Source organism: Danio rerio, chromosome 5 (genome assembly GCF_052040795.2).
Source record: "Danio rerio strain M-AB ecotype USA chromosome 5, GRCz13ab, whole genome shotgun sequence".
Lineage (NCBI taxonomy): Eukaryota > Metazoa > Chordata > Actinopteri > Cypriniformes > Danionidae > Danio > Danio rerio.
The window spans coordinates 75,881,131-75,902,804 of NC_141025.1; the positions used below are offsets into that span (position 1 = coordinate 75,881,131).

The window sequence follows — 21,674 nt, forward strand, 5'->3', positions numbered from 1 at the left end:
CATATATATTTATATATACATATATATTAATATATTAATATATATATATATATATATATATATATATAAATATAAATATATATGTATGTGTATGTATATATTAATATATATATATATGTATGTAATATATATACACATACACACATATATAATATGTATACACACATAACATATACACACATAATATATATGTATGTGTATGTATATATATATATATATATATATATATATATATATATATATATATATGTATATATATATATATATATATATATATATACATATATATATATATATATATATATATATATATATATATATATATATATATATATATATATATATATATATATATATACATACATACATATATTTAAATATACACACACACACACACACACACACACACACACACACACACACACACACACACACACACACACACACACACACACACACACATATACATATATATACACACACACACACATATATATACATATATATATATATATATATATATATATATAATCTCATTTGTAAGTCGCTTACAATGTATGTATATGTATATATATATATATATATATATATATATATATATATATATATATATATATATATATATATATATATATATATATATATATATATATATATATATATATATATATATATATGTATATATATATATATATATATATATATATATATATATATATATATATATATATATATATATATAGTCTTATTTGTTTTATTTCGACTAGAATAAAAGCAGTTTTTAATTTTTAAAATCCATTTTAAGATCAAAATTATTAGCCCATTTAAGCTTTATATTTTTTCGATAGTCTACAGAACAAACCATCATTATACAATAACTTGCCTAATTACCCTAACCTGCCTAGTTACCCTAATTAACTTAAGCCTTTAAATGTCATTTTAAGCTGTATAGAAGTGTCTTGATAAATATCTAGTGACATATTATTTACTGTCATCATGGCAAAGATAAAATAAATCAGTTATTAGAAATAAGATATTAAAACTATTATGTTTAGAAATGTGTTGAGAAAAATCTGCTTACCGTTAAACAGAAATTGGAGAAAAAATAAAAAGAGAGACTAATAATTCTGACTTCAACTGTATATATCGATGAGCTATCTACCCCTTCCCCTTAGAATTGGGATTGGGCCTTAATGTGCAGCATATTATGCAAAAAACAAACCATAATAATTCATATTTAACACTGTTCATGGTTAGAAAAATCAAGCATTTTTAAAACCGAACAAGATCCGAAGTTAAAACTTAGTTAATTTTTCTCACAATCTACTTTGCAGCCTCAAATCTCATAGTGTTTGTGACATTACAGTAGACGACACCATGTTCTCGTTTTTACCTGCTCTTTTCTCAAGCAGTGCATTTTCTCTGCTCAACACCATCCGACAAAAGACATTTCACTGAATCTGACAACTCGACAAAACACAAATATTCATCGGCTTTCAGAAGTGCAAATGCAGCAGTGGCTGTGCTGTCATCCAGCGGCATAAAGCAGAGATTACAGAGAGTGTGAAGACTGACTGTCAACACCTTTCTGCAAATAACCACTCGTACATCTTCATAAATAAGCCTTTGTAATTGCCACTGACCTCAAAGAAAGAAAGCAGGAAAACAGAATTATGGTATCAATGATAATGTTTTTCGGTCAATGTTTTGTCAGGGGGGTTTAGGGTTGGAGGAAGATGGCATGATATACAGTCTGCAGAGAATAAACATCGTTATCTCTATGAGAGGTCCCCATACATGATGAAAACCCAACATGGTTGAGTGTGTGTACCTTGTACTCCTAATGTTACGGGAACCAAATGTCCATAACAAATATACACTCACTGGCCACTTTATTAGGTACACCTGTCAAAACTGCTCACAAATTTATAATCGGCCAATCACATGGCAGCAACTCAATGCATTTAGGCATGTAGACGTGGTCAAGACGATCCGCTGCAGTTCAAAGCGAGCATCAGAATGGGGAAGAATCTGCAGCAACTGCGTGATGCTATCATGTCAATATGGAGCAAAATCTCTGAGGAATATTTCCAGTAGCTTGTTGAATCTATACCACAAAGGTTAAAGGCAGTTCTGAAGGCAAAAGGGGGTCCAAACCAGTACTAGTAAGGTGTACCTAATAAAGTGGCCGTTGAGTGTAGCAAAACCAGCACATTTTAACATTGTGGGGACATTTTTTTTTTAAATGACTCATAAATTAAACAAAATAAAGAAGATTGAAAGTGTAAAAATGCAGATTGTTTCCTAAGGGTTGGCTTTAAGGGTCGAGTTGAGGAGGAGGGATCGAATATACAGTCTGTACAGTATACAAATCATTACATCTATGAGAAGTCCTCATAAAGATAACTGTACAAGAGGGTGTGTGCGTGTGTACTAGTTTTTATATACAGATGGGGACTTAAACCTGAATGCATGCAGACTTACAGGAACTTTGGGCACGGTGGGGAACAAAATTGCGGGCCCAATAAATGACACAGAATAAAGAATATTGAAAGTCTAAAAATGCAGATTGTTTCCTAAAGCCTCCTTTCCACTGCACACGACAAGCGATAGACCAGAAGTCATTCATTTCCAATGGAGAGCAGTTCGGGAGCTGTGTTAAGTTCCGACCATCTCCGTATGCGGAAAATTTGGATCCGAATTGAGCTGCGGATCCATTGAAATATTTGAACTCCTGCGACTAGACCGTATGCGACCTGCCGACCAGATATGATGTATTCCAGTGTTGTCCAAGCAGATCCGTGCGTGCGAGATTAGAAATAGGACTTTATTTGGTTATTTTTTGCATTATAAAAAGTCTATATAAAAAAAAAAACGTTTCTGTTCATAAATGTAAGTAAGGGGCGAGGCAGTGGCGCAGTAGGTAGTGCTGTCGCCTCACAGCAAGAAGGTCGCTGGTTCGAACCTCGGCTCAGTTGGTGTTTCTGTGTGGAGTTTGCATGTTCTCCCTGCCTTCGCGTGGGTTTCCTCCGGGTGCTCCGGTTTCCCCCACAGTCTAAAGACATGCGGTACAGGTGAATTGGGCAGGCTAAATTGTCCGTAGTGTATGAGTGTGTGTGAATGTGTGTGTGGATGTTTCCCAGAGATGGGTTGCGGCTGGAAGGGCATCCCCTGCGTAAAAACTTGCTGGATAATTTGGCGGTTCATTCTGCTGTGGCAACCCCGGATTAATAAAGGGACTGAGCCGACAAGAAAATGAATGAATGAATGAATGAAATGTAAGTAAGAAAGAAATAAAAATGGATATTTTTAATGTTGTCTCCACATTCCCTCCAATATTTTAGCGGTCTATGAGTTTCTAGTATTCATTCATCTATTAAACTTTGTAAACGCACAGAGGATAAAGGCTCTTGCTTTTGCCCTCCTTTATTTCGGACACCGCGAGAATCAGATTCTTCTCGTGGTGCACGACAACACTGAAAATACTGTGCGGCTGCCACAAGGGGGCGTATTCTGACAGTCGTGTGCAGTGGAAAGGCGGCTTAAGGGTTGAGTTTAGGGGTCAGGTCGGGGAAGAGGGATCGAATATACAGTCTGTACAGTATAAAATCATGACGTCTATGAGAAGCCCCCATAAAGATAGCTCTAAAAGTGTGTGTGTGTGTGTGTGTACTGGTTTTTATATCCAGATGGGGACTTAAACCTGAATGCACACTGACTCATGGGGACTTATGCCACAGTGGGGACCAAAATTGAGGTCCCTATAAGTAAAAATCCTTGTAAATCACACAGAATGAAGCATATTGTAAATGTAAAATGCAGATTGTTTGCTAAGGGTTGGGTTTAAAGGTAGGGTTGGGGAAAAGGGATCGAATATACAGTTTGTATAGCATACAAATCACTACATATATGAGAAGTCCCCATAAAGATAGCTGTACAAGAGTGTGTGTGAAGTATTTTTTATATTCAGGTGTGGACTTAAACCTGAATGCACACAGACTCATGGGAACTTGTGTCACCATGGGGACCAAAATTGAGGACCCTATAGGTAAATATCCTTATAAACCACACAGAATGAAGCATATTGAAGTGATCGGGTGGGGGAAGAGGGATCGAATATACAGTCTGTACAGTATAAAAATCACTACGTCTATGTGAAGTCATTATAAAAATAGCTGTACAAGTGTGTCTGTGTGGATAAAGGGAACAGTTCTCTCATTATTATCTAAGCAGCACGTCTCACTGAAGCCGTATGATTTTGACGAATGGACCGGAGTCATGATTGGCTGGCAGTTTTCAGCTCCAGTGAGCTGTTCACCGCCGCATCACTCACACTGTGGTTAATTACACCACTAAAAACGACGCGGCTCGGACAGATTTGGCACACTGTGATGAAATAATGACAGTATTTTCATTTTTGGGTGACCTTTAAGAAAGCGCTCCATTTCTCGCTCTGCCTGTCTCTTCTGTGTCTCGGTGTCTCTTTTATTCCGGGCTATTTCTGTCTGCTTAATTTCTCCTGCAGTGTGAGTGAAAGTGTATGTGTATGTGTGTGTGTGTGTGTGTGTGTGTGTGTGTGTGTGTGTGTGTGTGTGTGTGTTTGCTACCACGCTCTGGGCTAAAACTGCATTTGTTAGCAGGAAACCCAGCTGCTCCCATTAGGAATGCATCAGTAGTGCATCCACCGACATATTTAACTGCCGGTGTGCGATTATGAATGTGAGCAGACATGTGCAACATCCAGTACAGCAGTCATAAAACTCCTCCCATACCTAAGATAGACTTTAAAAAAATGTAACATGTGGAAATCATTTGCATTTGATAAGAAACTAAGTGATATTTATTTAAAAGAAAATTCAGTAACAAAGCATTAAAGGGATGACACGGTGGCTCAGTGGTTAGCACTGTCGCCTCACAGCAAGAAGGTCGCTGGTTTGAGTCCCAGCTGGGCCAGTTGGCATTTCTGTGTGGAGTTTGCATGTTCTCCCTGTGTTACCATGGGTTTCTTCCAGGTGCTCCAGTTTCCCCCAGAGTCCAAACACATGCGCTATAGGAGAATTGAATAAACTAAATCGGCTGTAGTGTATGATTGTGAATAAGTGCGTATGGGTGTTTCCCAGTAATGGGTTGCAGCCGGAGGGGCATCCGCTGTGTAAAACATATGCTGGAATAATTGGTGGTTCATTCCGCCTGATGAATTAAGGGACTAAGCCGAGGAAAAATGAATGAATGAATTGTAAAATATAATATGACCAAATCTATGCAGTTTTATGCAAACAGACAGCTTTGCAATAATAAATATAGATTATTATAACAGACTTGCTGTGTTTCTGATGTGAAGCAGTGCTGTTAAATTTATATTGAGTCAAATTTTTTGATAGAAAAGTTCTACAGAAGACCGCATTGTCATGCAGCTAGTTTAGTTACATTTTAATTTCATTTAGTGGGAATAAGTATTGGGAGTAGGTCTCTCTACCGAAGACACTGAACAGCTTTAGCGTTGCTCTTTCTCTTAGTTGTTTTTTTTTTTTTTGATCATCTTTTGATCCTTACAAAATTGGACTCAAAGAATAAATATAGAAGAGTGAATATAGAAGATGGAATATATCAAAATAAGGAGACGGCGCAGTTTATTTTAGCTGCATGATTTTCATTCTTGCGAGTTTATCCCTCTTGTTGTCTAATCTGTATACACTGTTCGCCCTTCAGATAAAAAACAAGCCTAAAGTTTTACACATTTTACCTCTTCCCAAAAATGTCATTATAATGGAAGCTAATGGGGCAAAAACAGCCCTGAACATAACGAAAGAGTAGTCAGTTTGAACAGTACACAAATGCATTAATATATATATATATATATATATATATATATATATATATATATATATATATATATATATATATATATATATATGAGCAATATCACACTCGTGGCAGTGCCGATATACAGCCACATCGCACTGCTACGAGTGTGATATTGCCTTTATACAACAGTTTGACGGCATATTTGTGTATATAAAAACAAAATAAAAAATGGAGAGTCTCAAAAACCCTTTTGTATGAGGAACTACTTTCTTCCGCGTTGGATTAAAATCATAAGCTGACAGTTAAACAGCTGAGCAAGCATCTTTTAAACAATAGATCTGTACTGTCTGCTTTTTGCTGGCTGTATGTGGGCGGAGTAATACACAAAGGGTAAAGAGGCTTTATCGTGTGCTGATATTACTTAAATATATCACGGCTATCAGCCAATCAGATTCGAGAACCAGACAGAACTGTTGTGTGTGTGTGTATATATATATATATATATATATATATATATATATATATATATATATATATATATATATATATATATACATACATACATACACACATACATATACATACAGTTGCAATCAGAATTATAACTGTTATTATAGGCTAAATGAAGTTAAATGAAGTATCTATTTGTGTAATACAGATACGTGCAGGACATCATTCATAATGTTAAAGAGTTTATTCATTTATTCATTATTCATTTTTGTATAACATACTTTCTCAAAAACAAAACAGCGTACATTTGAAGTCAGAATTATTAGCCCCCCTGAATTATTAACCCCCCTGTTAATGTTTTCCCCAATTTCTGTTTAACGGAGAGATTTTTTTAGCACATTTCTAATCATAATAGTGTTAATAACTCATTTCTAATAACTGATTTATTTTATCTTTGCCATGATGACAGTAAATAATATTTGACTAGATATTTTTAAGACACTTCTATACAGCTTAATGTGACATTTAAAGGCTTAACTTGATTAATTAAGTTAACTAGGCAGGTTCGAGTAATTAGAGAAGTTATTGTATAACAATGGTTTGTTCTGTAGACTATCAAAAATATATAGCTTAAATGGGCTAATAATTTTGACCGTAAAATTGTTTTTAAAAAATTAAAAGCTGCTCTTATTCTAGTCGAAATAAAACAAATAAGACTTTCTCCAGAAGAAAAAAAATATTTCAGACATACTGTGAAAATTTCATTGCTCAAATTAAAAGGGGACTAATTCTGACTTTAACTGTGTGTGTGTGTGTGTGTGTGTGTGTGTGTGTATATATATATACATATTTAATTTTAATTTTATTGGATGTAAATTGCGCACATTGTATGTGTCTGTGTGTGTGTGTGTGTGTGTGTGTATGTATGTGTGTGTGTTACCTGAGTCTCCCGTCTTGCGCAGCGGCTCCTCCTGGAATGATCTTGGTGATGAAAATGCTTGGATCGTCTCCTATATGAGGGTTATCAGTGCCTCCGGCGATACTGAAGCCCAGCCCCGAGTTCCCCTACACACACAAATGCACACGCACACACAAACGCACACAAACATGCATGCACACACACACACACACAAATGCATACACACACACACACACACACACATACACACACACAACCACGAAGGCAAACACAGATGCACACAACCAGGCAAAAACACAAAAGCGCACACACACACACACACACACACGTGCACACAAAATTGCACACACACACAAGGATGCACACGTACACACACATATGCATACACACGCATGCAGGCACACGCACAAATGCACATACGCATAAACACAAATGCATGCGGACGCACACAGACACAAATGCACACACACACGCACACACACATGCTTAATATTAATATATTATCTACAAACGAATGTTCAGAATACACTACAAGAGCACGTTCAATATAACTAAGTGCACATATTTTTCACAAATAATTTTTACATCTGGATTTACCTTTTTTTAAATGAATGATTATTAATTTTTATATTTTAATAGCATACAACTTCATATTTTTAACAACATATTACTTCATACATTTTTTTTTTGTTACAGCAATTAATTCAACTGTAAAAGTCTCCCATTTCAATGAATGATCACTGTTGAAAATAAAAATCATACTATAGCACTGTGATAGTTCATAATATATTACCCTTTCCAACGTGATCTCTTCATATTCGATCTCTCCTTCAGCTCCATTCACCTACAACACAACAAATACACAATTTCATCCTGTAAAAGACCTGTATAGACAGTAACATGCATGCAAACACGATGCCTGTTGATCAGAACAGAAAAATAAGTACTGAATTCTAAGTTTGCATTAGGCGAGGCAGTGGCGCAGTAGGTAGTGCTGTGGCCTCACAGCAAGAAGGTCGCTGGGTCGCTGGTTCGAACCTCGGCTCAGTTGGTGTTTCTGTGTGGAGTTTGCATGTTCTCCCTGCCTCACTGCTCCGGTTTCCCCCACAGTCCAAAGACATGCGGTACAGGTGAATTGGGTAGGCTAAATTGTCCGTAGTGTGTGTGAATGTGCGTGTGGATGTTTCCCAGCGGATGTTTCTGCTGTGGCGACCCCGGATTAATAAAGGGACTAAGCCGACAAGAAAATGAATTCTTAGTTTGGATTACGTTTTAAAACCATATTTCCACAGTAAATCAACAATTGCATCATGTTTCTTCATTAGCACAAAGTATTTTCCAGAGCGGTTCTAGAAAAATGCAGCTGGCTCTTTTAATTCACACTTTCCACATGTGAAGTTTAATTTTAATAAGCCTAAATAGTTTTTGTATAGTCGCAGGGTGCTTTCACACCTGTGAATCGATTCAGTTGTTCCGAAACAGAGATTACAATTGTTACATTGTTGCTCTTTGCTCTTGGAGCGGTTCGCTTTCACACTGCAAAGTTTCTAATCGGACCAAAAGAGCTAAAACAAGTCACGTGCGAGTAAACTCTCCTCACATTGGTCAGAGTGTCAGGGTTTATTTTGCAGCGTCCCGCTAAGCTGTCAGGAGAGGTGGTGGTTTGATGGTGATTGACAGGGTGCGCGCGCGCGCGACGTATCTGAGGAGAGACGCAGTGGGGAGGGAGTGAGGGAGGCGCGAGATTACCGGGAGATCATCACTCGTTTGCAGGCATCTGGAGACTCGCGAAACTTCCCGCCCTACTCATAATTCTCTCTTCATATGGCCGTAAGCCTATTACATATGCATAAAACACTGTGATATAACCGCGCTCGGATCAGATCGGTTTCTCACTGCAATCGAACCGCTCCAGGGTTCGTTTCAATCGAGCCGAGACCACCTCATTCAAGCGATCTCGGAGCGATTACTTTGGCGCGGAACAGAGCGCGATTGCCCTGTTCACATATGCCAATCGAAACGCGCTAACTGGGCAATCGAGATACGTTCCGAAACAAAAGTGTAGGTGTGAAAGCACTCTTACTCTCAGGAAGTTCGCCTTGGCCTCAGCAGCAGGAGAGATTGAGATCGACCTGAGCTCAATCTCCCCTCGCCCTGCAAAAGGGGGGAGCCCTGGGCTCGAGGATCCCTTGAACTCAGGGCTCTCTCCCTAGACAGCATGCGAAACAAGCTATGTATAAATCATGAGCTAAGTGTGAACTCTTGAAATTCCTGCTGTTTTTATATTTAGCGCCGCATTTCCCCCATTCGTTTTCCTATGATTGGTCTATCTGTGCTCACACTACAGGCCAGAACAGCCATTTTGATGAATAACCTTTTCACTTTTGAGCTTTCTGAAGTCATTAATTCACTGTTTAATGGGGTATATGTCAAACAATGCTAATAGGACTTTTAATTTGCCAGTAATCTGGGTTAAGCGCTTCCGGTGAACTGTATGGCATTGCAAAATCGGCGTGTTTAAGGTCTGTTTTCTTTAAAAATCAGCCATTTCCACTGGCTGAGTGATATCTGATATACAGTGGGGTTCAGATTATACAAAAAGCACTGCATTAAATTACATTTCCCCGCCATGTCTTTATAATATGAGCATTTATTTTACTCCAGTGTGTTCAATGGAGCTTCTGCCGATTCTGACAGGCGTGTGTGAGTAGACGGCTTTTTGTTTCGTTTCACGCTCGAGGAACTAAATAAATACCAAAGTCTGTTTAACTAGTTGTATTTTAATTACATTGCAACATCGATGCTCTAAATGGAACCGTATAAAATGGAAAAAAACTCACAATAACAGGTCACTGGAAGTTTATCAGTATGGGAACAACACTAGCTAGGCATACACCCTACACATTCAATTCAATTTAATCAACTTTTATTTGTTTAGCGCTTTTACAATGCAGATTGTGTCAAAGCAGCTTCACATAAATGGTCATAGTACATTGGAACAGAGTAGTTCAGTTTTTTTAGTGTTTAAGTTCAGTTCAGTTTAGCTCAGTTCAGTGTGTCAGAGTGATTTATCTAAACACGTGTGTGCATGATGACAGCTTAATATTCACTGCATTTACCTCCTACTTTGTTAAAACAGACACTTTTACTCTATTTGCACTACATTTTTCCACCCAGGCTCATTCTAGAAACGTAGCCCCGCGGACGTTTCTGGAGACCGCGAAATACGTCCTGGGAGGTACGTATTTGTGCAGTTTTTGCGAATCCGCGAGAGGCAGCTGTGCGCGCTTTTTCACGTCTCGAACACCTCTCATGAGTGCCGTTTGCGCCCGCGCTGTCCTTGCGTAAAGCCGCCGGAGGCCGTTGTCAAGCGACCATCTGTCCGACTGACTGACTGTCTAACTGAACGATTGACAGGGCGGCCGGCCAATCAGCCGACCCACCCTCCTCATCCTCCTTCACTAAACCCAAGCAACGATCACAAAAGCCGTCCAGAAAAAAGAAAAGCCCTCGTCTAATTTTGACCGCGTTTTCGGATTTCACCGCATTCTCGCCCCTTTATGAACTCGTTCACTTTTATTTTTTGGATTCTGTTTATTGTCTTACCTGATTTCTAGAATCGATCTTCCCCGGACTCGAACCCGGTCGTCGTCGTTGTTGTGGCCGGCTCCCCTCCGTCGTAACACGACGAGCTAACCGGACAAACTGGTTGCGGCGGGAAAGTCCTCCACATGGAGGTGAGCCGTCAGTCGGTGAGCGCAAAGAGGAGTGTCGTCACACCACCCCGTAGTGTTCGTTTGAAACAATTAAATGCAACCATACGTACCTCCGGCCACTTAAATCGCGATATCCAGAAACGCCTGCGGGGCTACGTTTTCAGAATGAGCTTGGGTTGACATTTTTGACAATGGTAATTTTACATAAGTATGATTTTTCAGAATTCCATTCAATTCAATTCATGTTTACTTCTATAGCGCTTTTACAATGTAGATTGTGTCAAAGCAACATACAGTAGAAGTAGGGTTGTAACAATATACCGGTATGACGGTTTACCACGATTTGAACGTGCACGATTATCATACCATGAACAATTGCATATCAACAGTTTTAACCCTTAAAGACCGAGACAGCCGCCCGCGGCTAAAAATAAGTATTGCTCTTAAATGTTTAATAACTTTTGATCCGCTGATCTGATACAATTCAAAGATTGGCATAAAGAAGAGAATCTCAGCTTTCCAGTGTTGTATCACATAACATTCGCGGACTTTCAGAGGCTCCGGAATCAGTGCGGTTACGTCATCAAAATTTGACAACGCTGATTTGACAAAGAAACGCTCGTCACTGTGTCTCCGGACAAACCAGACATGATACATTGATGCATTGTCCCTCCTCCATGCCCAGATTGGTTCAAACTCGCTATATCACAACCAATAAGCATAGGTTTCGTTTTTGTTTGTGGACCAACAATGAGCTTTTTGAACAACACGGAATGAGAGATAGGCATACATTTATGCACGGCTAAATAAAACGCAAAAAAAAAAGTTTTGCATAATTCTCATACTAAGTACTTTTGCATGCACAGCAGCACAGAAACATGACAAAACAGTGACAGCAAAGACGAACTGCTGCTCTTGCTGTTTTCAAAAGACACAAATGAAGGTTCAGCTGTTTGTCTGCATTGCAGACAACCAAATCCAAATCCATATCCACAGACAACCATATCCATGCTGGCACATAAAACCTAAGGATGTTCCATATTGAATCTAGTTTCGTTATGTAACTATTTATAGTATAGTAAATATTTATATCTATTTTTTTACTGAGGATTTGCACCATGTTTATTTGGACTTTGACACATTATTTATTATTTTTTTATTTGTTCATTGTACAAGTGGACACATTCTCTCACCTCAGCGGTCAAGATTAAGTCCTGAAAATCTCAACATGCTTACATTTCTTCATCACAACCTAGACTGAAAAAAACAACGCTTTAAATACATGTTTACAGCCATAAACTTGGTATTGCACTTTTGGTCTCCCATTTATCCTGCTTATAAGGAAGGACAGTTTAAGTTTATTTTTGTCTAATCTTAAAAGACCTTGCTTGTTTATTCCTTCTAATTTAATTTATTAAAATGGGAAATTTTTCAGTTTATTTTTTTATAAAAGACTTCTATAGTTCTATTAAAATGGTTCTTTCAAAAGGTTGTTGAAATAAAACCTTTGTTCAGTCAGAAAACGTGTTCTTATTCTTTTCAGGGTCTTTGCTATGAGAATTACTATTTAATACCGTATACCGCGAAACCGTCAAACCGTGGTATTGTTTTAGACGATTATCATACCGTAAAAAATTCATACCGTTACAACCCTAAGTAGAAGTTCTGGTGAATTGAAACTGTGTCGGTCCAGTTTTCACAGTTGAAGTTCAGTTTAGTTCAGTTCAGTGTGGTTTAAATTAGGGCTGCAACTAACGATTTTAACCTCACGTCATCGACTTTCCCTTTAGGATTTAAAGGACCCCCTTAAGTGGTTTCGTTTGAAAGTGCAGAATCTATATTTTATGCACATATGCATCACCTCGGTTTTTATTCTACTGTACAAAAGTTATTTACACTTAAATATGTGTAAATAATGTAATAACAAGTCCCAAGCCAAGCAAGCCAGTGGTGAGGAACAAACTTCACCATAATCAACAAAGAAAGTACTTGGTAAAATCATGCCAATCTCAAATTTAGGATATGAGAAGGTGTCGTGATTGGTTGCCAGACATTCTTCTAGATGATTATAGGACTAATTATTTCTGGATGTAAAATATGCATTATACTTACATACGGTGATCCATCCAGCGTGTCTGTATTTACCACTACTGGTGGAGAGTTCGCCTGGAGGAGAAAGAGAAAAAGAGAGAGAGAAAATGTTTAGCGCAGCACTTATTAGAGATAATGACTGTGTTCAGAATATACCACGGTAACACTTCTTTTGCTGGATGCAGCACATTTTCTATATGCATGAAGCGCCTTGATAACCTTCTACACCAGCGCTCATTAACTAGTTTGACCCACATTTTCCCAAGGTCATTATAGGCAGAGTCCAACCAAAAATGTGTATAAAGATGATAAAAACACATTTACTGAATAAATTTTAGCATGTGCATCAAAAAAAAGCATGTGATTTTGATTTATCAGGTCATGTGATTACAGATATGGGTGTAATGGGATGATGATGAACCAATCCTTACTTACAACAATATTGCCTACAAGAATTTTCCACCAACAGTCAGACTATGTGTACACCTTATTGTCTTCTACGTATTACTGAGTGTCAACATTGCTGATTGTATATTGTTTAGTTTTTTGGGAGTACAGTTGAAACCGGAAGATTACATACACTGTATAAAAAGGCACATAACAATTAAAAAAAGCCAGATGTTAATGTGACTAAACGGTTTCTTCTTTAGGTTAGTTAGGATTATTAAATTTGTTTCTGTTCTGCTTAAGGGCAGAATAATGAGTTAGTTTTTGAGAAATTGTTATAACTTTTCTTGAAAGTCAAGTTTACATACAATAAGATTATTCTGCCTCTGAAAAAGCTCAGATGATGGTGTCGATGTTTGGAAGTTTCTGATTGGCTAATTGACAACATTTGAGTTAATTGGAGGCACAACTGTAGAATAGTATTGAAGGAAAACCTCAAACACACTGCTTCCTTGTGTGACAACATGGGAAAATCAACAAGCCAGAATCAACAACAAAGCCAGATTACAATTGGCTAAACTACACTAGGAAATAGAATAATTGTTGGAGACATGTCCTGTGGTCTGATGGAACTAAGATTAAACTGTTTGGCCATAATGACCAGTGTTACACTTGGAGGACAAAGGGGAAAGCTTACAAGCCTAAGAACACCACCCCAACTGTGAAGTATGGGGGCAGCAGCATCATGTTGTGGGGCTGTTTTGCTCCAGGTGGGACTGGTCCACTTCACAGCATAGATGGCATCATGAAGAAAGAACATTATGTAGATATACTGAAGCAACATCTCAAGACATCAGCCAGGAAATTAAAACTTGGCCACAATTGGCTCTTCCAAACAGACCATGACCCTGAGCATACTGCCAAATTAGTTAAAATGTACTTTAAGGACATCAGAGTGAATGTTTTGGAGTGGCCATCACAAAGCCCTGATCTCAATCCTATAGAAAATTTGTGGGCAGAGTTGAAAAAGCTTGTGCAAGCAAGACAGCCTACAAATCTGACTCAGTTACATCAATTCTGTCAGGAGGAATGGGCCAAAATTCCGGCAAACTATTATGAGAAGCTTGTGGAAGGAGACCCAAAACATTTGACCAAAGTTATACAGTTTTAAAGCAAAGCTAAAATAATACCAAGGAAATGTGTGTAAACTTTAGACTGTCTAGAAATGAATAAAAAATTCTCTCATTTTTCTAGCATTTAGCAAATGTAAATCATTTAGGTAATCCTAACGGACCTAAAATAGTAAACGTTTAGTATGATTAACCATCAGACTTTTTTTTTTAAATGGTTATGTTCCTTTTTTTAGAGTGCATGTAAACGTCTGGTTTCAACTGTATGTTGTTGTATTTTGCACTGTCATTGTAATTTACTCTGACTGTATGTTTCACTGTTGTTGTATTTTTCAAAGAGCACCACACCTGTTGTGCAATACATTATGAACACAATAAACTCTGTTTTGATGCAAGTACATAGTAGTTGAGGAAACTTAAAATAAAATGTGATGAAAATGGCCATTTTTTATTTCTTAAATTACATTATTCAGACACCATTGCCTAAATAAGACATTCAACGTAATATGTCGACAACGTAGCGTACAACTCTTTACATATTTAGTAAGCTATCTAAAGTCTATAATGTATTATGCAGCAGGCCTTAAAACACTTCACAGGTTCTTCAACTGAAATGATGTAATAGCAAACCACACACACACACACACACACACACACACACACACACTCACACACACACACACACACATCTACTGGTGCCCTGCTCTACCCTCTATTACAGCTCACACATACTACAAGCAATTTATGGCTGTAACATCTGCTAGACCTCTATCGCTTTCCGATAAATTTGATTATAGACACACACACACACACACACACACACACACACACACACACACACACACACACACACACACAAGCCTTGGAGTTGTGTTCAAAACTCCTGGCTTTTATCACAGGCCGATGCAGCCGCCCACATGATCACATTAACACACACTCAACTACACACGCTGTCAGAAACTCATTCAGCAGCTCGCTGGCCCACGGCTCACACTGAGAGACCCAGAGATCCAAAACATCCAGTGTGTGTGCGCGCGTGTGTAGCCGTTCTGTAGCTCAAGTGTTAGAGCATAATGCAATAATGCCAATGTTAAGGGTTCGATTCCCAGGACAAGCAAAAACTGATATACGTGCGCCATCGATGCAATGCAAGCCACTTTGGATAAATCCTCTGCAGAATGTGTGTGTGTGTGCGTGTGTGTGTGTGTGTGTGGGCGAGATGTTCTGACTCTTAATATCTCACATGTAGACTATAGAAGCATTTTTACACTAGAACAATATAAAGCACATATAGATCATTTGCATGCTTATTGTATTAATTGTGCAACAATAGTGTTAAAGTATTGAAAGCATTTACGCTCAACTCAAATAAAAGGTCACTTAAGTGTATTTTAAAAGAGCTCTCTTTCTTGACTGTTTTTTTACACACTTAAAATGGACAAGGATGAAAGGTTGGGTATGTTCAGTCACTGTTTTAATAATCTGTTGTCATGCTTTTTGTCATACTGACCCAGCAGGCACACGACATCATAAGACGTTAACATTAGGTTAGATTTAGGTCATGATGTCAGGTGACCAAAATTCAATGACTAGACAGCGTCAGTAGACAATGTTAGTTTGACGTCCAATAGATGAATTATTAGTTTGTAAACATTCAGGATGCTTGCGTAGCGAGGTTGCAGAAAAAACAAAACGGGAGCACTAGCATTTACAGCGAGGGATTGACATCCGATGCAGTGCAGAGTTTGTTGTTGTCTTAGAGATAAGTCATATTGATTACATATTATATATATTATTTACATAATGATTTCAGCGTATTATAACAGCTCGTCACCCAGTGATAAGCACAGTGATTCGGCAAAATTAACGTTAAAGTGAGCAGCGTTCATCTGACAGGTCTATTTGTGATAGCACTCTCCCAATGGATAATAGATACGACTAAATGACCAAGCGTCCAACCTAAAATATACAATCTCATTGAAGCTCCGAGTGATTTTACAAGAGAGAAGTTACAGGTCTACAAGTCTTTGAATGCCATCAATGTTGTTCTGTGTGGTCATGTGCAAGAAAATATGTTGCAGGATTACCAGATTCAACAGTATGTAGGGCTAAATACTAGGGCTGGGCGGTATATCGAGATGGGGAATCATATCGGTATATCCCCTAACACGACTTAGAACTAGTGAATATGAGGTGGTTTCACTTTCGATATGCGGTATGAATTCATCTCATTTTGGCATTTTTAATTCTTGCGAACACATTCAGGTGCTGCTTGTCACTTTGACAAGACTTCTACGTTCGTTCGTGCCGTCATTTGCGAAAGAAATGATCGCTAAAAGGTTTCTGATAAACCGATGTGACAGCCGTAAGCGCTGTGTGAAGCGTGTGCACGCAAGAGGGAGTCAGACTTGTCTGGATTTGTCTGGCACTGCATGTTCCTCCATGTCGCGTCAGTGATGGGTCGTTCTAAAATGATTCGTTCATTTTGAACAAATCTTTTGTATAACTCATGGAGTGAATCATTCATTTGAGCATGCGCATTATGCAGTATTATCCAATATCTTTCATATCGATATGGTTTAATGCCACACGTGTGCATTCTGCTGGAAACAGACCACTCCAAGTTAGCACACGAGCTCCACTTGCACAAATGTGCGCATGCTCAAATAAATGATCCACTCCATGAGTCATACAAAAGATTTGTTCAAAATGAACGAATCATTTTAGAACGACCCATCACTGACGCATAATACGCTGAAATCATTATGTAAGTAATATATAATATGTTATCAATATAACTTATCTCATGGAGGAACATGCAGTGCCAGACAAATCCAGACAAATCTGACTCCCTCTTGCGTGCACACGCTTTACACAGCGCCTACGGCTGTCACATCGGTTTATCAGAAACCTTTTAGCGATCAGTTCTTTCGCAAATGACGGCACGAACGAACGTAGAAGTCTTGTCAAAGTGACAAGCAGCACCTGAATGTGTTCACAAGAATTAAAAACGTCAAATGGGATGAATTCATACCTCATTTCGAAAGTGAAACCACCTCATATTCACTAGTTATAAGTGCAGTATGTATTATATATTATTTAAACGGTTAATGGTTTAAACAATTATTAAAACTTAAAAAAAAGTAAAATAAAAAACATTATTCGTCTATAAAACTTTTGTTTTTTCTATTTTAATATCTCACTGTTAGCTACTCTTTTAACAAATAACAATATAAGAATGAGAATTATAACGATTATAATAAAAGGGAGATAAACCCCTGTGTGTGAATTCTATTTTGCTCAAAAAATCTGTTTAATAAAGTTTTAATAAAGGCCACTGTCTCTAGCGCATGCTTTTGGACTGTGGGGGAAATCGGAGCACCAGGAGGAAACCCACGACAACACTGAAAACATGCAAACTCCACACAGAAATGCCAATTGACCCAGCAGAGCCACCATGCCGCCCCATATTCTATTATTGTAAATATGAATATAAATATAAATATACACGCACACACATACACACACACACACACAGACACACGCACACACACAGACACACGCACACACACAGACACACGCACACACACAGACACACACACACACGGACAGGACCTCGCCACCTAAAGTAGTTTAAAATAAAAGTTAATCAAGAGAAAGTCAGCAACAGCTTCTGTACGAGTCAACATTTCTAACAGTACCACATCCAGCAGTGTTTTCTGTAAGATAGGTCAGTAATTATGCTAAAATGTGTGCACTGGTGCATTAGCAGGAGATGCAATCACTTCAACTGGGCCTCAGAGCTTCCGAGAAAACAAAGCTAGATTACTGAGGTGGAGTGGAGATTGAGTGTGATTACACTGATGAGCTCTGTGATTAAAGCCGAGCACACACCATACTATTGCAGGGGTTTTGTGTGTCTATGTCAGTTACTCTGTTATACTGGACTCCAACAAAGAAGTATATGAAGATGTCCTTATAAAGATGTATACAAATAATAAATAAACTGTCATGGTCACCAAGTAGACACACTTGTCACATCTGCCACTGAACTGGACTACACTTCCCAGAATCATCAGCACCTCACACCTGATCCTCATTAATTTTGATTACACACACACACACACACACACACACACACACACACACACACACACACACACACACACACACATACACACAGCTGAAGGACATCATTGCTGATCACATGGACCATGTATACATCTCTCACACACACAGATCCAGTTGCTGAGTCTTGTTTCCTTGTAGTGATCATCCCATAGCGCATTCCTTGCATTGCCTAGCCATGTTTTGACCTTTTGTTTTGTTTGTTTATACAGTGGTCTCGTTTATCGCATGAGTTACGTTCTAAAAATAACCCGCAATAGGTGAAATCCACAACGTAGTCAGTAAAATTTTTTCAATGGTTATAGCTGTTTTAAGGCTGTAAAACCCCGCACGACACTTTATACACTTTTTTTTCAGACAGGCATTAACATTTTAGCAGTTTTCTTTTGTTTAAACCCTCTCAAAGTTCAAACTTTCATAGAAAAATAAGTCCAGTATTATAGATAGAAAGCAAATAATTTATTTATCCAATAATGGTGCCCTACAGCCACGTGACTTCTACCCTCCTTCGCACAGTTCTTGTGCGATGGTAAGCATCTTTCTCTGCCTTTTGGGTGCTACCGCAGGTGCGTTTGACGGTGCAGAAGGTTTTGTTGACATTGTGGGGGAGAAAACTTGCAAACATAGAGTTCAGCACTTGCTAGAGATCAAAGATTTATGTAAATTTGGCGAGCTGAAATCAATGGTCTACAACAGGGGTGCTCAACCCTGTTCCTGGAGATCTACCTTCCTGTAGATTTTAGTGGCTACCCATTTCAAACACACCTGCCTGTAATTATCAAGTGCTGTTCAGGTCCTAATTAATTGGTTCAGGAGTGTTTGATCAGGGTGAGAGCTGTGTTTTGCAGGAAGGTAGATCTCCAGGAACAGGATTGAGCAGCCCTGGTCTACAACCAGCCAGGAAGCAGAACACAATGTAATGTAGAAAAAAGTGTGAATTTGCACAAATAAAACCTGCGAAACTGCGAGCCCGTAAAAAGTGAACCACGTTATAGCGAGCGACAACTGTACTATTTTAGAGTTTGCCACCTGCCTCGACCCTTTTGCCTGTAACAATGTTTACTCTTTTGTATTGTCGAAGTGATTCGGTTTGTTCCTGTATTGAATGTCTGTCTATCAATTAAAGCTGCGTTTAAATCCTACCCCATGTAGTCTTGCAGGACTCCCAGAGTTCATCAAGATTCTTTGGATTGATCTTCAATGCCTCCTCTATCTTACCCCAGACATGCTCAATAATGTTCATATATGGTGACTGGGCTGGCCAATCCTGCAGCACCTTGACTTTATTTGCTTTCAGGAGTTTTAATGTGGAGGCTGAAGTATGAGAAGGAGCGCTATCCTGCTGAAAAACTTGCCCTCTCCTGTGGTTTGTAATGTAATGCGCAGCACAAATGTCTTGATACCTCAGGCTGTTGATGTGGACATCCACTCTGCAGATCTCTCGCACGCCCCCATACTGAAATGTAACCCCAAACCATGACTTTTCCTTCACCAAACTTGACTGATTACTGTGAGAATCTTGGGTCCATGAGGCTTCCAGTAGGTCTTCTGCAGTATTTGTGATGATTGGGATGCAGTTCAACAGATAATTCATCAGAAAAATCCACCTTCTTCAACTTTTCTAATTGATCTGGACGGCAAGACTAAATTTAAATATATATATAACAGTGGTCCAAAATAAACTAAATTATTACCATCACATAGACATGACAGAAAATGTCAATTTATATAATAATAATAATATTTTAATTGGTTAACAAGTGTTGTATATCTGTCAGTAATTTGGGATACTGCACACTAACTCATGCACAAAACAAACTGTGACCTGTCAAAAAAGAACAATAAGGCAAAATGACCACAGATGGCTGCATAATTGAATATAAGTGAATGGGAATTCATTCACCAGCAGATATTGTGAGGCTACTTTCATGTAAATATACACATCTTAAAACATCAAGTCCATGCATCACTTAAGAATCTGTAAAGCACGGCTGACATGCTGTGAACACCACCCACAGGAATTATATATTGGGCACGCACAACCAGACGTTCATCCACCTGGAAAAGCAGGCCTCAAATAATGCACATTTAATCAGGAATTCATGTAAGAGCGTTAATAAATTATAACCATCGTCTTTTCACTTTGAACATATTTGGCACAGTTGCTTCACAGGACTCCACTGTGTGCATTGCTAAAAGTTCCTCATCCATTCAGAAAGAAAAAAACACCACAGTGTCAAAGCTAGACTGCCGGAACTCCACCATTATGAGCCCATAATAAAGTGAACGATGATGAAATAGAAGGTAACTCATAACTCAGAATCTTACATTACGCTTACAAAAAATGAGCAACTGTCATAAAAGATACGGTTATCTGTTTTAACCCATGTGCACTGTTCAAATTTACTACCCTTCTGTTATGCTCGGGGTGAAATCATCCACTGAATTAAACTGCTGTAAATAGTGCATCAGATAATCAAAACCTTTTTTGCATAAATCTGTTTATTAACCTCAGTCCTGATCAAAACAATTAAATGTTTTGAAAAATTACAGGATTTTAACTCTTTAATTGCCAAGTTCACAAATTATGTCACTGATTTGGTAAAAAAAAAAAAACACACACACAAAGTGAAGTTTCACAAACTAATTTCGAGAGGAGCACGTGATATGATTAACCCAGGCTCATTCTGAAAACGTAGTCCAGCGGACGTTTCTGGAGACCTCGAAATACGTCTTGGGAGGTTTGTATTTCTGTAGTTTTTGTTTTCGCGAATCCTCAAGAGGCCGTTGTGTGTGCTTTTTAGTATCTCGAACGTCTCTCGCGAGTGCCGTTCGCGCCCGTGCTGTTCTCGCGTCAACCCACCAGAGGCCGCTGTCTGACTGACCAAATGATTGACTGCGCGACCGGCCAATCAGCTGACCCACTCTCCTCCTTCCCTGAACCCAACCAGTTTTACCGATTGACCCGCCCGCTAGCTCACTTCCCTAAACCCGAGCAACAATTTAGAAAAGCCGTCTAGAAAAAGAAAAACCCTCGTCTGTTTTTTT

General features: G+C 38.4%; 1 protein-coding gene and 1 long non-coding RNA gene across 8 annotated transcripts in view; one reads left to right on the top strand and one right to left on the bottom strand.

Annotated features, from left to right (window-relative positions):
• dlg4a (discs, large homolog 4a (Drosophila)) overlaps positions 1-21,674 on the bottom strand; it is a 226,302-nt gene that overhangs the window by 31,402 nt on the left and 173,226 nt on the right. For all 7 annotated transcript variants that reach the window (XM_087254514.1, XM_087254512.1, XM_087254513.1 and 4 more), the window contains 3 exons: positions 13,003-13,056; positions 7,968-8,018; positions 7,196-7,320 (listed from right to left, as the gene is read on the bottom strand). In XM_087254514.1, coding sequence (XP_087110640.1) covers positions 7,196-7,320; positions 7,968-8,018; positions 13,003-13,056 — 230 coding nt within the window. The remainder of the gene's footprint in view (positions 1-7,195; positions 7,321-7,967; positions 8,019-13,002; positions 13,057-21,674) is intronic.
• LOC147844527 (uncharacterized) lies at positions 810-4,047 on the top strand. Its single transcript, XR_015492156.1, has 3 exons — positions 810-2,896; positions 3,284-3,601; positions 3,891-4,047. It is a non-coding gene; the product is annotated as an uncharacterized LOC147844527 (long non-coding RNA).